At 36.6% G+C, this 15,262-nt stretch overlaps 1 protein-coding gene across 1 annotated transcript in view; it reads left to right on the forward strand.

Annotated features, from left to right (window-relative positions):
• The window catches only part of LOC149802772 (uncharacterized), a 78,903-nt gene extending 64,772 nt beyond the window's left edge, over positions 1-14,131 (forward strand). The window contains exons 40-42 of the mRNA XM_089952199.1: positions 2,070-2,184; positions 2,860-3,122; positions 12,338-14,131. Of these exons, the coding sequence (XP_089808325.1) occupies positions 2,070-2,184; positions 2,860-3,122; positions 12,338-12,363 (404 nt within the window). The 3' untranslated portion in view covers positions 12,364-14,131. The remainder of the gene's footprint in view (positions 1-2,069; positions 2,185-2,859; positions 3,123-12,337) is intronic.
• Positions 14,132-15,262: the final 1,131 nt, after the last annotated feature.

Below are 15,262 nucleotides of genomic sequence, written 5' to 3' on the forward strand. Positions count from 1 at the left end.
CTTTGTTACGCTACTGTCAAAAGACCTGCATGAAAGTTTATGCTGTAATATAATTTAAAGAATTACACGACATTTGCATCAGTAAAAAAATAACGGCTCAAACGCTGACCTATAATAGGTTGCCATTGATGAAAAGTTTCATAATGAGTCATTTCTTGAGCGATTATTCAAAGTCACCTAAAATTGTTTTGAGAGAAACATTTATTCTTCTGTTGGTTCGAGCTGGTTATGCAGTTTCTTCTTCTTCGTCGTTGTCATCATCTTTTCAACTCTGGATTTCACGTGATGTGCTGAATAATACAGCTTTTTAGCAATCAGGCGATTATATTTATTTCATTTTTCATCATCAACGGTTAATTACATTATGCAATAATAAATATCATTTACAACATACATATAATTTTCCATAGAAGGAATTTTTTTATTTATAACCTGTTTATAATGATAAATTTTAATTTTAAAAATGCAATTAAGACACATGTGTATAAAGATGGTAAAATCGGCAGGTAGATTGAATACCAATATGCATTATTGTAGGTCGGTTCGAGTCTCTGATTCGGCTAATGGGATTATGTGAGAAAGCTTGCCAGTGGCTTCTCGTGGGTCGGTGGTTCATTCCGGGGTTTATCCGGGTTCTTCCTCCACCATTTATACTGGCCGCCATGTATAGCCTATCTTGTGCTGAAAAATGGTGTACAACAACTACAACAACAAAAAGCATCATTGCAGAGAATATCTCAAGCTGAACAGTTTTCACTGTGTACACTAGTAAGAGAAACTGTAAACATATAAGTATAATAAGATAAAACTAATTCACCTGGGACAAAGGTTAGGAAACCTTTAAGGACAGTAACTTTGATTGAATATAACGAATAATAAGTTTTTTTTATAGACTTCGTCTCCACCGGAAAATAACACAAGTTTTGGGTTCATTTTTATCATTCAAAGTCCAATGCTTTCTACATAGGTTGCTGCAAAATATGGCATGATATCACTGTAGTTCCAGTTGTATTCCAGGATATACAGGGCAACATGACCAATCATATTAAAGGTTTGAGCTAAAGTTTTTTGAGCTGAATCTTGATGCTAATAGTACTTAAGTTCTCAGGTTCATATGTCAATATGATAGAACATTCTGTCTTGCTTGTCTCGATTACTTAAACAGAAATCTTCATTTATTTGAACGAACAACACTCAAGTTCCTGAAGGTCACATGTCTTTTACATTGTAAGCCGCAGTGAACTTAAACTTTGGCATCGTATTATCATCAAACCATACTGTGTACACTGATATACTGGGCGTTCCTGTCTTGTCTGCTAAATCTGATAAAAGACAAATAATATCCCATCATTGTAAGCCTGTTTATTTTCAAAATTCTGAAAGTCAAACAAATGAGTTTAACTGATAAACAAATGGGAACAAGTAGACACCAAAACACTGTTATCCGTAGACCACAAGATTTTTCTCTGTACGCTTGAGTTTTAGTTTTCAAATCGGTTTTGTGTATTCAGCTTAGGATTTTCTTTTGAAAAAGAAAAGAATCGTTCTGGAGATTACATACGTACATACATACATACATATACATACAGGGCCGGCGCTACCATATAGGCAAACTAGGCAGCCGCCTAGGGCGCTGATTTCAGTGGGCGTATTTTTTAAAAAACGTTATTGTTTATAAATTCTGAAATTGATATTTTCCGGGGGGAGGGGGCGCCAGAATCTAACCTTGCCTAGGGCGCCAGATAGTCTGGCCGGGTCTGGCGCCGGCCCAGCATACATACATACATACATGCATGCATGCATACAGACAGACAGACAGACAGACATGCATGCATGCATGCATGCATTCATACATACATACATACATACATTCGGACAGACAGACATACATACATACATACGGACAGACAGACATTCAGACAGACAAACATATACCTACCTACCTACTTACCTACCTACCCCTACCTACCTACCTACCTACCTACCTACATACATACATACATGCAGCTGACGTATCGGTACTCTTTATTCAGAGATGGAAGCATTTTACTTCTTGTGTGTTGTTTCAGCTGCTGAAAATGTAATGGATGACAAATCAAGATGGATCATTCCAGCTGTCATCGCCGTTGTTATATTTGTTCTCATTGTCATCGCCTTCATAGTCTGGTTCTGCTTCCGAGATTCGTAAGTTCAAATTTTGATTATATTGTGCATTTAAGAAATGTGCGGTCGAGGAATTAAAATGGCGAATATTGGTACGAGCACATTTATATGGTAGAACGAAGAATGGCGTATACAATACAGTTTCAGTCCTTTTATCTCATGCATTCCTTTTCATGCTACAAAGTACCGGATATTCATCGTTACAAGTTCTGTCGTTTGTGTAATTTTTGTCATACATATGTACTATTTAATATAATAGACGAGCCTTTTATCGTCTTCCTTCCATCGTCTGAACTCCTAGAAAGAAGTGATAGTTTGAACGATCTTATGGTATTAGAACAGCAAAATACATTAATTAAAATAATTAAAAATACTGCAATAACGATACAATGACTTTTATGTACCTAATATGCAAAGAATGCTCGTTTTACAGATAGCTTGTGTTAGACTTTTTAGGTTTTTTGACGTCATCTTATTAATTAAATCTGTTACCTTAAAACTCTTAAATAAAAATAGAGAAAGAACTGGTACATCACAGTAACAAATCTTGGTTGACACACTAACATATGCAGCATATACATGTAAAGATATTGCATGCTTAACAAATATATAAATGCTTCATTTGTGTCTTTAACTTTAAACATATATGGCAACAAGCAGAATACGAAAATATGACTAATTCTCATGTTTTTATAGTTTCCAACCTTTTAAGAAATCTCTAAGGACATCACAGTATTTGGGAAGTCATGCAGTAGTACAGGACAATCATATCTACAGAACCCCTAAACCAAAGATGTTTTATGCTGTGCCGAAAATAACTACACTGACCTACAAACCAGCGGGCAATATTATTTTCATGGATGGTACGATGAAGACTGAACCTGAACTTGTATATGATAATCCAAGATTTCAGAGACTATATGACAATCCAGGATTTCAGAGACTAAGTCGGAAATCGGGTAAGGAAATTTTCTCGTTAAGAGTTTTTCAACAATTAGATTGCAAGTTGCATGCGAAGGAAATCCATGTGAAAGCAAAGTAATGACCCGTGCTCTTCAAATATCTTGTTGATGCATAATGAAAGTGAATCTCATTTTAATGTAGATACAGTAAGTCTTACTTTCAGTAACCTGTTTGCGCGTAGGAAAATTTGATTGAAAACATATTAGAATGGAATATAAATCTAAAGTAGCATTGCAAACATATATACATGTTTTAATCGTTGCATACCTAATAAAACCGTGAATGTAATGAACATCATTCAAGGCATCAAACACTTATCGCATCTAATCCAGATTTATAAGAACTATCCCCGTGAGACCGATCTCAATTTATGATACAGGCTACATGGTAAGGAATCTTTAGTTGAATAATATTTACTTTTATTTCAATTGAGAACTTCAGATGTTTTTTTCTCTCCTCCTAATACGTTCTCAGATCGTTAGGGAATATATGTTTTACTGCTTCTCGAACCCAGCAGTTCTAGAAAGACGCATGTGAAGGAAATGCATGTGTCAAAATTCCATTGAGACGATGGGAAGAGATGCTGGCTCATTACATCCCCTTGGCACCGGTAGTTAACCAGATTAAGCTTTTGCTGTTGCACGAGTAACATCGTACCACTTGCCTTCATTGAATCCCGCAAGCTTTTCGTGATTTTAATCCATCCAGTTAAGTGGTTGATGACTTATTATTTGTTAAAGTGTCTGTAAAGGATTTGTGACCTTCGTTGAGATTTCTCTAAATATCCTTTTGTGGACTTCACGTTTATTTCAGATCTTGCTAGTCGCACGCAGTATTGGCAAACATATGTGAATGTTGTTTTTTGTGAGATTATATGCATGTTTAATTCCGGTTGCTATCTCAAGGTTTTTTTTTTTCTTCTCCGTTAGTGTCTTTTTAGAAACCACCTTAACGTTATGTAATAGCTGTCTGAAGTACAAGGTTAGCGAGGAAAATCAATAGTATTGCCGTGCCATTACATGATACGAGTCAGCGAAACCGTGAAATGGTTGCAGGTTATGGTTGGATGGGACGTGTTCTTTCGTCCAAACAAAATATGTAAAGACGACAGAGAGGAACATGAAAGGGGCATATTATGTGGATTTATTGCAGTGTGGCATACCGAGCCTCTATCCCAAACCATTTTCCTTCGCTTGTGTAGTCAGGAATGTTTCATTGCAACCCCCAACCAGCCTCACCTCGCCAAGGACACCCAGAAAAGAGCTGCCAGCTAGTAGTCAGCTACCATCAGATCAGTTCAGCTATAGGCGTATAATGCAATGTCTCCGGATGCTTTCAAACGACAGCAGGTGAATATTTTCATGGAGTCAGACGTGAGGATATTGATGAAGGAGGCAGCAGTGATGCTACTTACGTTGGGGAATTGTTGTCTCCTTCCCCCCCGTTATTCACGCATGTCTAATGCTGTTTTCGTTCTTTTCCAGGATGTTCGAGCATGGCGTTCAGGTCTGGAATTCAGGACACATAGGGCAATAAATTTACAGCTGGTAGCGCTGCATGAGGCCATCCCGTTCATTAACTACCGCAGAACAACTCGATAACTGTCTGCGTTCATTACTTGACAAACATGCACCAGCTACCAAGTGCAGAGTATCAATTAAAAAGTGTTCTCCATGGTATAGTAGTGTTAGGGACCAGCTTCGCACTACTAAAAGAGACCGCCGTAAAGCTGAGAGGCTCTGGCTTTCCACCAGACTCACTATTCATAAGCAAACCTATGAAGTCGCTAGAAGAATGTCACAAATATAGTCCATGCAGCGAAATCAGCCCACTTCACTACTAAGATTATGGAAAGTTCCAGCTGCAAAGAGCTCTTCGAGATTACTAACAAGCTAATGTCAAGGAACAAATCAACACCACCTCCAACTACCTTCTCTCCAGTCGACCTTCCGGACATGTTTGCAAATTTCTTCCATGACAAAGTACAAACCATTAGAGATAAGCTTGACACCACAATTTCAATTGACTCGTCGTCACCATACAGTTGGGATACAGAATTTGAGCGGCAACCATTTGCAGCATTTGAACCTGTCTCTATGGATTTCGTATGTACAATCATGATGAAGAGTGCACCAAAATCATGTGAACTTGATCCAATTCCAACATCACTGTTACTTTAGTGCTTAGATCCAGTATTGCCTTCTATAACTGATGTTATTAATACCTCTCTCTCATCTGGTGAATTCCCATCATTTTTCAAAACTGCCATTGTAAGGCCTCTGCTGAAGAAACCAACACTAGACCATAACGATTTAAAGAACTACCGCCAAGTTTCTAACCTCCCATTCATTTAAAAAATCTTAGAAAAGGTTGTTCTATCCCAGCTTGTATCTCATCTGAATTCAAACAGTCTTTTTAGCAATGTACAATCTGCATATCGCCCTTGCCACAGTACTGAAACTACTCTTCTAAAAGTAGTTAATGACATTCTCTCTCCGTTGGATAGCGGAAAGATTACAGTCCTCACCCTCCTTGATTTGTCTGCAGCATTTGACACAATAGACCATGATATATTACTTCACCGTCTCCAGCATGTATGTGGCATTCATGATACAGCCTTAATGTGGTTCAAGTCCTACGTGGTCAACAGGACACAGTTTGTATCTGCAAATGGAATACACTCCAGCCTAGTTGATCTATGTTGTGGTGTTAGATAGGGGTCTGTTTTTGGACCTGTTCTCTTCATTCTGTACACTCAGTCGCTCTCAAGTGTCATAGATCATCATCCAGTGTCTCGCCAATTGTACGCTGATAACACCCAAATATACAAATCTAGCCACATCACTGAAGTTGATGCTACCATCCAAGGTGTAGAGAGGTGCATTTTTGATGTGAAATCATGGATGACTTGGAACAAGCTCCAGATGAATGATGATAAAACTGAGGCCATTCTGATCACAACACAAAGACTTTCTCATTCACATCCTTTACCTCAAACAATAAATATCAGCAATGCCAATATTAAATTCACACAATCAGTACGAAACCTAGGTGTTACTCTGGACAGTACTCTCACATTGCACCAACATGTCATGAACATATGCAAGGCTGCATATCTTGAGCTGAGACGCATCAGCTCAATTCGCAAATATCTTTCAGCTGATGACACTAAAACACTTGTGTGTTCATTAGTACTTTCAAGACTGGACTATTGTAACTCAATTCTGTCTGGTTCATCTCAATATCTACTCCAGAAACTTCAAAAAGTTCAAAACACAGCTGCTCGGATCATACTTAGAGTACCACGATCAGAGCACACCTCCCCGCTGCTCTGTACCCTACACTGGCTATCCATTCGATCCAGAATCAAACACAAAATTTGTTCTCTGTGCTACATTTCACTGTCGGACTCTAGTCCAACATACCTATCTGACCTCACCCATGTGTATACACCAGCAAGATACTTAAGCTCCTCTTCTGACAATCGTATACTCATTATTCCCACGATGAAAACAAAGTCATATGGACAGTGTTATTTTGCATACCAGGGCCCAGCAACGTGGAATGAATTGCCCACTGAACTTAGACACAAAGACACAGTGATCACATTCAAGAGGGCTCTCAAAACTCACTTATTTCGACTGCAAGAACAAACTTAAAGACCTAATAATGTTTCCTACCTGAAATATTCTCAGCATTTTTTAAAATTTTTTAATGTTTATTTTTAATTTCATGTTGTTTGTTTTTGTAATAATATTACTATTTTTTTATTTTTTTTATTTTTTATCATATAGGTGTTGTCTAATGTTGTAAAGCGCTTAGAGCTTCTAAAGTTTAGGCGCTATACAAAGTCCTCATTATTATTATTATTATTATTATTCCTTTCTTTCAACTGGCTATCGGAAATACGTTTTGTCAATAGAACGTGCATGGGACCGGTCGTCCATCCACTGAATATGGAACTGTTTTCTCTTTTTTTGGAGATCATATAACCAGTGACATTCACAGTGTCGATAAGAACATTGTGGCAGAAAAGATGTCGGCTATTCGGTTCTATTAGGTTGATCACAAATTATTTTAGGTGACTTTCACGTTTGTGCTCAACTTGGTGGCGTAGCTAGAGTGATTCACAGAACAACTAACCACTCCATAGCCAATGCATGGACGCTCTCGTCTTACTTTGATATGATAAGTTGTGCCACTCTTCAAAGGCCATCATCGCGCAAGCCGCGTCAAGTTTTAGCTGTACGATCATCGCCGTTTGGCTTCCCGCCTTTGTTCGGTTATCGGATAGAATTTGTACGGAAACGGGAGCCACAATCATTGCCCCTCCAGTTTTTCTTACCTCATTCAACAAAAGGATAGATGTTCGGAGAAAAATGGATTAACTGCAGTATCGCTCTGAACAACAACTTACTCGTCCGAATAATACTTCAGACAGCAGATTTTCATGTCTCTGAAGCAAATTCTTATGGGTAAAAGGCAGCAAATCTTTCCTTTCTCCAGTGACTCAGACCTAGAGAGACATATAGCAGCTATACTAATGCATGTTAGCACCAAAATCCAACATGGAAACGGCAACATCAATTCGACTTCCTATCGAAGGTGACTAGTTTGTGACTAGTCTTGGTCTGCCTGATGCAAAGGTTTCTGTCCCTAACCATCCAACTTTACTCAAGTCCCTTCGTTTTGCGTTCCGAGAAACAGTTTACAAATTTCGATATCTATCTTTCAGACTCAATTGCAGCCTACGAATATTTACGAAAACAGTCGCTTATGTGTGTTTTGTTCAGGACCCACTCGTCTGTCTTGTGCTGTAAGATGGAATTATTATTTTCAAACTTTTCACCCAACTAGTCTTTCTGGTAATAAGGGAAAGATGGCTCTTGACACTTTCAGCAGCTCATCAATCTAGCTATACAATTTCTAACCGATCTTAATCTTGATCATCTTCGTATGATAAGAATTTCTCTGATTAATTTAGTATAGTTCTTAATATCTCAAACAGGCAATATAGTTCTAAAAGAGAGCACATGCATCTTCTTGTTTTAATAAATAAAGCTTCGGATTTCTTTCATCTAGTCCGCCTTTGTATGTACCCTCTTCCGATGGAATCCTGGCTCTGTGGCGCCTGTTTTCATGTCGTCTAGATCAGCACATCTTAATTGAGACCAAGATAAAAGATTTCGTATAAACCGTTCGGAAATGAAAGCTATAATTAACGCCTTTCGTTCTGGGCAAGAGAAACTTTCTAGAAAAGTGACCCCGGTAATGGCGGACAATTCGGTAGTAGTCACACAACTCTTTCGACACTGGGCGACCAAATTATCCGTCATAAGTGTCCTGGTTTGGGAGATTTCATTTTGATACACTAGGCATAAGACAACAGTCCAGAACAGACATTCCCGACAGACATAATGTGTTGGCCGATTTTCAGACTGTACACACCGGGTGTTCCATTCAGAATCGATCTTTCAAATATTTTGTGTACATTGGAGATGAGATGGAATAAAAAAAAGAAGTGGCGTGTATTCCCGGACTGGTACAGAGACATAAACATTCTCTCTTTGAATGCCGTGATCTCTCAGGTGTTGACTTTTCTCTGACGTTTTTGGGGAGGAGAGGTTAGCTCTTAATATTATCAGGCGATGAAGGTTGGTGTTCGACACAGACCTCAAAATAGAGCAATTATATGTCACGACAATGATATATAAGATTTGCTAGCCAACTTGGACTTAGATGGGCCTAAATCACTCACATTGTTCCTTGAATGGAACCTTTATGGGTTTTGACATCACTCAACTCTGAATTTCAAGCCCTTCGTCCTAACATCCATGTTACTATCGTACAAGATTTGATTTCTAATTCTGCTAGCTGCATTATTCAAGGTGAATTAGTTGCAAGTCCCAAGTATGGACTCGAGCTATCTCAGTTCAGATAAAATGGCTCTGGGGTCCTAATGACACGAGCGGGTTTGTTACCCAAGAATCGGTTGGGTCTTGCAGCAACCAAAAATGGTGATCCAGTCTATCTCTCTCTCCATCGACACGTCCATTAAACAAATACACGTCCATATAATAGTCACAAAGAGATAAGATTAGTTATCTTGCACATATAAATACCCCTTATGAGGAATACTGGTCAATTACTTCCATGTACACCGCTGACGCGTGTGTGGTTGAAACGTAGGCACATGGTAGAACTTGACTCGCACTTACTATACATCACTGGTTTAACATAGTGCAATCGATTAAAAAAAATATACTTTCCTCTGAATAGATCTCAGAAAGTTTGTAATGCTTCTAGATTTAGACATTTCCATTGCAACATTGCTTGCGCGGTTAGGAAACAACATCTTGATGAAAGCAAATATTAAATATTTGTGCTTTCAAAGTTGATTAGATTTCCATGCTATTTAAACTATATTAGCATTTTTTTTTCATAAGCAATGTGTTTGCTTCTTTGACTTACACCTTTCTGGTGTATAGTGTTAGCTTGAATTTGAAAACCATTTGAGTTAAGGAAATTTAATTCAGTAGTCACGTTTCATTTATTATGTACATGACCTGATTGAATTTTAGTCCTATTTGGATAGGTTTTCTAAATGTCGCATTCTTAATTTTAAACTGTGCCTGCTATATTGCCTTTTTGTTGAGACCTTGTTAGTATCGTTGTACTGAAACTACAAAACATTGATAATGGGGATCAATACACTTATTTGCTGTATATGTTGTTGTTGATATAGGGTTTAAAGCCATTTTTCAGCTCGAGATAGGCTATACATGGTGGCCAGTATTAATGGTGGAGGAAGAATCAGGGAAAACCCCGAAAAGAACCACCGACCCACGAGAAGCTACTGGCAAGCTTTCTCACTTACCCACATTGGCCGAATCCTAAACTCGAACCCACGCAGACAGAGGTGAGATGGCAGTGATCCGTAACGGAGAGCGCTTTAGACAACACGGACACTCGGGGCCCCTCTTTGTGGTTTAAGTCATGGGGATCAATACACATATCTATGATACAGGTCATGGGCATAAATACACATAAATATGATATAGGTCATGGTGATCAACACACATATCTATGATATAGGCCATGGGCATAAATACACATATCTATGATATAAATCATGTGCATAATGGTAGGAACAAAGAAACGACCGCAGATAGGTCATATAAATCAATATATATATATATATATATATATATATATATATATATATATATATATATATATATATGTTACATTAAAACCAATGGACATCAGTCATGTAGACCTTATTCATGTTTTGTGCATATGTAGACAACCTGAATAGATAATAATTTCATCTGAGCTGGTTTTGCGAGCCTTCTAAGTTTTTCGGACTTACTGGAGTTCTAGCTGGAACGGAAGCATACATGGTTTACAAACAAAACTTTTTATTCGCTTATTATTTATATCGTGGAATCAATCATTTTACCTGCGTGGTTGGGAATTATGAAGCATTTAATTATTTATTGAATTCAGTGTCCATTTCTGAGTCATTATTTTATACGTTTTGTATTCTGAGCTAGTTCAGTGGTATCTTACTCTAGTGTGCATGTCGCGTTTTTTTCTACATCGTCGTTTTGATAATGTTAATTGATAATTCCTAACTGGTCACACTCTTAACATCTTTTGAGACAGTCTTTTGGCTTTAAGGACATAATGCGAAATGGAAGCGCCTCCCACCCCTCTCTCTCTCCTTATATATATATATATATATATATATATGAGTCATTCTAATTCAACGTAGGTCTATTCGTAGGTTTGCATTATGGTGGCGTTCTACAGTTTCGTATTTTGCAAATTTTAAAGAAAAATAATTTCCCGGATTTCCTCACTGGTTATACTGGCTATTTAAAAAAAGATCTTGTATATCTTAGGTATAATTCAAAGAACCTTTAATTCCCTTTATTTTGGTGTACGATTGGTGGGTGTAATATTGGTTTAGAGTATCCGGATTGGCCTTACTCCAGATGTGCACCTTTCAAAAAAGTGCTAGTTGCATTTTCACTTCCTGAACTTCAGAGGTAAATATATAAAAAAGCCGATAACTTTTGTTTACATTTTATATATTTCGTAATTCATTCATTGCACTTTCAGAAGCTGACATAGTCTAGTCGGGCAAAATTCATTTTCCCTATTTTAATAGCTGCTATGGATAGTGTACTTTAGACTAATTCAGGCTGATATTTTAGCACAAGGAAGCAGTCATTTTAGTTAGCAGTATGCTTAAATCATGTACAATTTCAAAAAGTACAATATCCAAAGAAATAACACCATTATATTAATGTAGCATAGAGGTTTGCCAACATTCTCTCCATTGTGCATGTTTTAAATGCAAACAAATTCACCTTATATACGTCATTCTCTCAAAAGTACATAATAACTGGTAAGGGCCCCCTATTGAGGAATTAAACATCACACGATCTGATTCTAGGTCAAGGGTTTTTGTAAAAATGAGAATCTAACCCAATTTTTTACTAACTAGTGTAACCCACGTAACCCTGTTTCCCGGCTTGATGTGCAGTGTAAATGAGTCATTGAACCGTCTTTGTGCTTTAGTAACTACGTCTTAGCATTCAATATAAGATAATTAGTGCGTAGAATAAAGTATACTTTGTAGTACCAAAAGTCTTGGAAGTCATTCATTGAGAGGATTCGTGTATTTAATTTAATCATTCGTTGGAATTACATCACTCGAAATATTCAGAATAATTAGAATACTTGCTGTACGGAATTACTGTGAAGTCATTTAAAGATATTTTGGGATTATTTCATAGTGATTCGTACTGTTGATACATCAATACATTACTTAGCATCATTCGGAATGCTATAATGACTCATTCGGATTACTCGATACTGTTTGACGTAATAAAAATATTCAGGGCATTAAAATTTCTTTCACCATACTGTAAGTTATTTTTCATTTTTCACTTGTACTTTAGGGAAATCAATTATTGATTCAAGTAAATAAAACTTGTTGGTTTTCGCTATATTCAAGTATATGAAACTTGTTTTTCGCTCTTTCCTGTTACTTGTTATGACCATAGAGTGGTGTGTGTATATATATATATATATATATATATATATATATATATATATATATATATATATATATATATATATATATATATATTCATACATACATATATTCATACATACATATATATTGTTTCCTTTTCAGGAGATGTATCAGTTTATGAAACTTAAGCAGCTGTACCTCTGCCTTAGTACGCTTTAAAAAGAGAGTAGAGTTACTGACGAAGTGTGGCCCATCGAAAAACCAATATGACTCTTACCAATAAAGATTAAGATAGATATAGTAATATGTAACTTGATGCCAAATCCGTTTTTGAATGCCAATAATCATATCAGAGAGAGAAAGATCATCTTTATTATTCGATAGCTAGCATGACATTGTGTATTTCGCAAAATCAAATGTCTGTATGGTATGACTTCGTACGTACAACCTATTGTAACGTTTATTTGGACGCTTTTGATATGCTTATCTATTACTTCAGTCAAATTTAAGTTTAGAAATTAAAGCATAATTTTTTAAAATTTTATTTTTTGTTAATTAAGTCAATACAGATTTAACATGGTTTTCGGTTTTGGTGATTATATATTGTATACCTAGATATTGTTTTAGACATACCAAGAAAGCAAAAGCACAGCGAGACAAGAGGATATTCTTCTAAAATAAATATACCCACCCCCGTACACAATCACTCTCTCATTGATTTATGATAACACTAAATGCTCAAACGCGTCTACATACGAGCTCATCTTCGAACAGACTGCGTAGTCACATGGGGTTATATTTGTGTTATGTGCACGTGTCTACAACATGGCAATATTTATAAATATCAATTAAAATTTTCCAGCACAGCAAGACATGAGTTTACTTTCACTGTGGCTGCAATTTCAAACTGCATGCACACATATCAGTAAAAAGTTGCAAATGATCAAAGAGAAGACAAAAAGAAGACAAAATACATTTAATTATACTAGCCAGCAAGAAAAAGATTTCCTTACAGAAAGGTATGTGTTAGCTACATGGATGATCATTAGCAGGCAGTCATAGTTGACATGAATACATGTGAGAAAAACAGCGATGGATACAATTACATATACACATTCTGATTGTCTAATGACATTTCCTGAATACTGTAAACGACTCGTAATACAAGAAAGCTTCAACAGACCATTCACATAATTCTGTGGACGCATTTCATACAAAATAAAACATCAAACGGTAAAGTGCTTATCTCAGAAATGTATGGGTACAAATAACACTTATCGTCTATAAATAGACTGGATTATATTAGGCAAACTGCACAATTGTATGAATCTGCATGTTAGGTTGCCTGAAAACAGATACATTTGGAACACCTAAATTTCGAATGGTGAAATAGAATTTCAAAACGAAAATGGTCCTTTTTCGTTCATGACTACTTTCCTACAGTTACTGAGGGTATATATAAATTATTTAGAAAGGAAGTAAGCTGTTTCGGACGGTCTATTCGTCTCCATATTAGACGACTTAGTAACAGAAATCACGTAAAGGGTCATACAATTATTTAGACATTTTAAATTCTTGCAAATTTCAGTTAAAACGGTATAATGCACAATACATTATGTTGAGGTAATTTTGAATCTTGTCATGAATGTGGCAAGCGAGTCCTAACATTACTTATTGTGCATATTTATGACGTCATGTTATCTGGTTGTGTCATTATGTTTTCAGGATCTGTTGTCCTGGTGCTGGTATAGAATATTAGAATATGCGTGGGATGTGGAAATACGATCGGGTTAAGTTAGTATAATTTAACATCTTAACGCCTTTGCTTTTATAAAGGTAATAGGCAATTTTTTTTAATAAAATGCTCTCTTGCAGAGAAGAACTTTAACGTAACTGACCATTGACTGAGGCAATGTATTTGATGGAATAAACAATGCTTATGAAAACCATTCAAAAGTGTTGTGTTCCTATTTTCTACTCATCCCGCTAAATTTCGCTGTTGAAAAGAAGTCAGCCATTTCTTTAACCCTAAGAATCTTTATCCTAACCAACCTTAAAAATGGCGGCACGACTAAGGAGTCAAGTGCAGTAAACTAATGACTCATAACAGTGAGCGTCTCAAGGTTAAGAACAAACATTTACAAAATAGTAACGTGATCGTGTTACTCTCTACAGATATATATAACACATAATCATGGAGAAAAATCAAACATAACGATCTATATTTGTCATAATTTCTTGGCTTTATGTAAATTTATTGGTCAAGTTCCAGCTCAAAGACATAAATAAAAAGGATTATTTTTATTTGAATTTCCTGTTAGAATTGCAAAGTTGTGCTAATATCTCAGCTGCAAAGTTGTGCAAGTATTAAAGATTTTCCTATTTCAATTTAGGATTATGCTTATTAAACCCAAACATGTCTGACATTTCCTTTATAATAAGAAATTATATCGTTAGCAAATTTTAAAAAGGTGACATGTCAAATATTTCAACATTACTAACCTACAGATCCACTATATTTAGTGCTTCAGTTTACGGAAAACAAATATTCAGAATATTTAGGTGACTATAATTTTCTCTCTTAAAAAGCCATGCCTTGTACCGATTTATTGGCTGGATTCCAATACAAATGTCTTGCACAAGGAGTCGATAAAACTATGACATACAAAAGATCATAAAAGAGGTGTAGCTATCACAGTTTTCGTTTTGTGTGTGTGTGTGCGTTTGTGTGTGTGTGTGTGTGTGCGTGTGTGATTTTGGTTTTTTAACGTAGCTTTAACAATTTTTCAGTCATATCGCTACGATGTATGCAATGTGACATTTTATATGATATCTAGCATTGGGGTATCATGCCGCAGACATGTAGCCTGATGTCCCACCAAATCATTTTATCCTTACAGCAGACCGACCAGTCGTAACTTATCGCTGAGCGCCTAGTGAGGCAGCTGCTAGTTTCATCTTATATGTCTTTGGTATGAGTCGGCCGGGGTTCGAACCCGCGACCTCCCGCATCCGAGGCAGAAGCTTTAACCACAGGGCCACCGGAGCGGTCATTTTTATTTTTGAATTGCAAAGCTTTCCTCAGCA

This window comes from Sinohyriopsis cumingii, chromosome 3 (assembly GCF_028554795.1).
Source record: "Sinohyriopsis cumingii isolate HCF-2022 chromosome 3, ASM2855479v2, whole genome shotgun sequence".
In the NCBI taxonomy this organism is placed as follows: Eukaryota; Metazoa; Mollusca; class Bivalvia; order Unionida; family Unionidae; genus Sinohyriopsis; species Sinohyriopsis cumingii.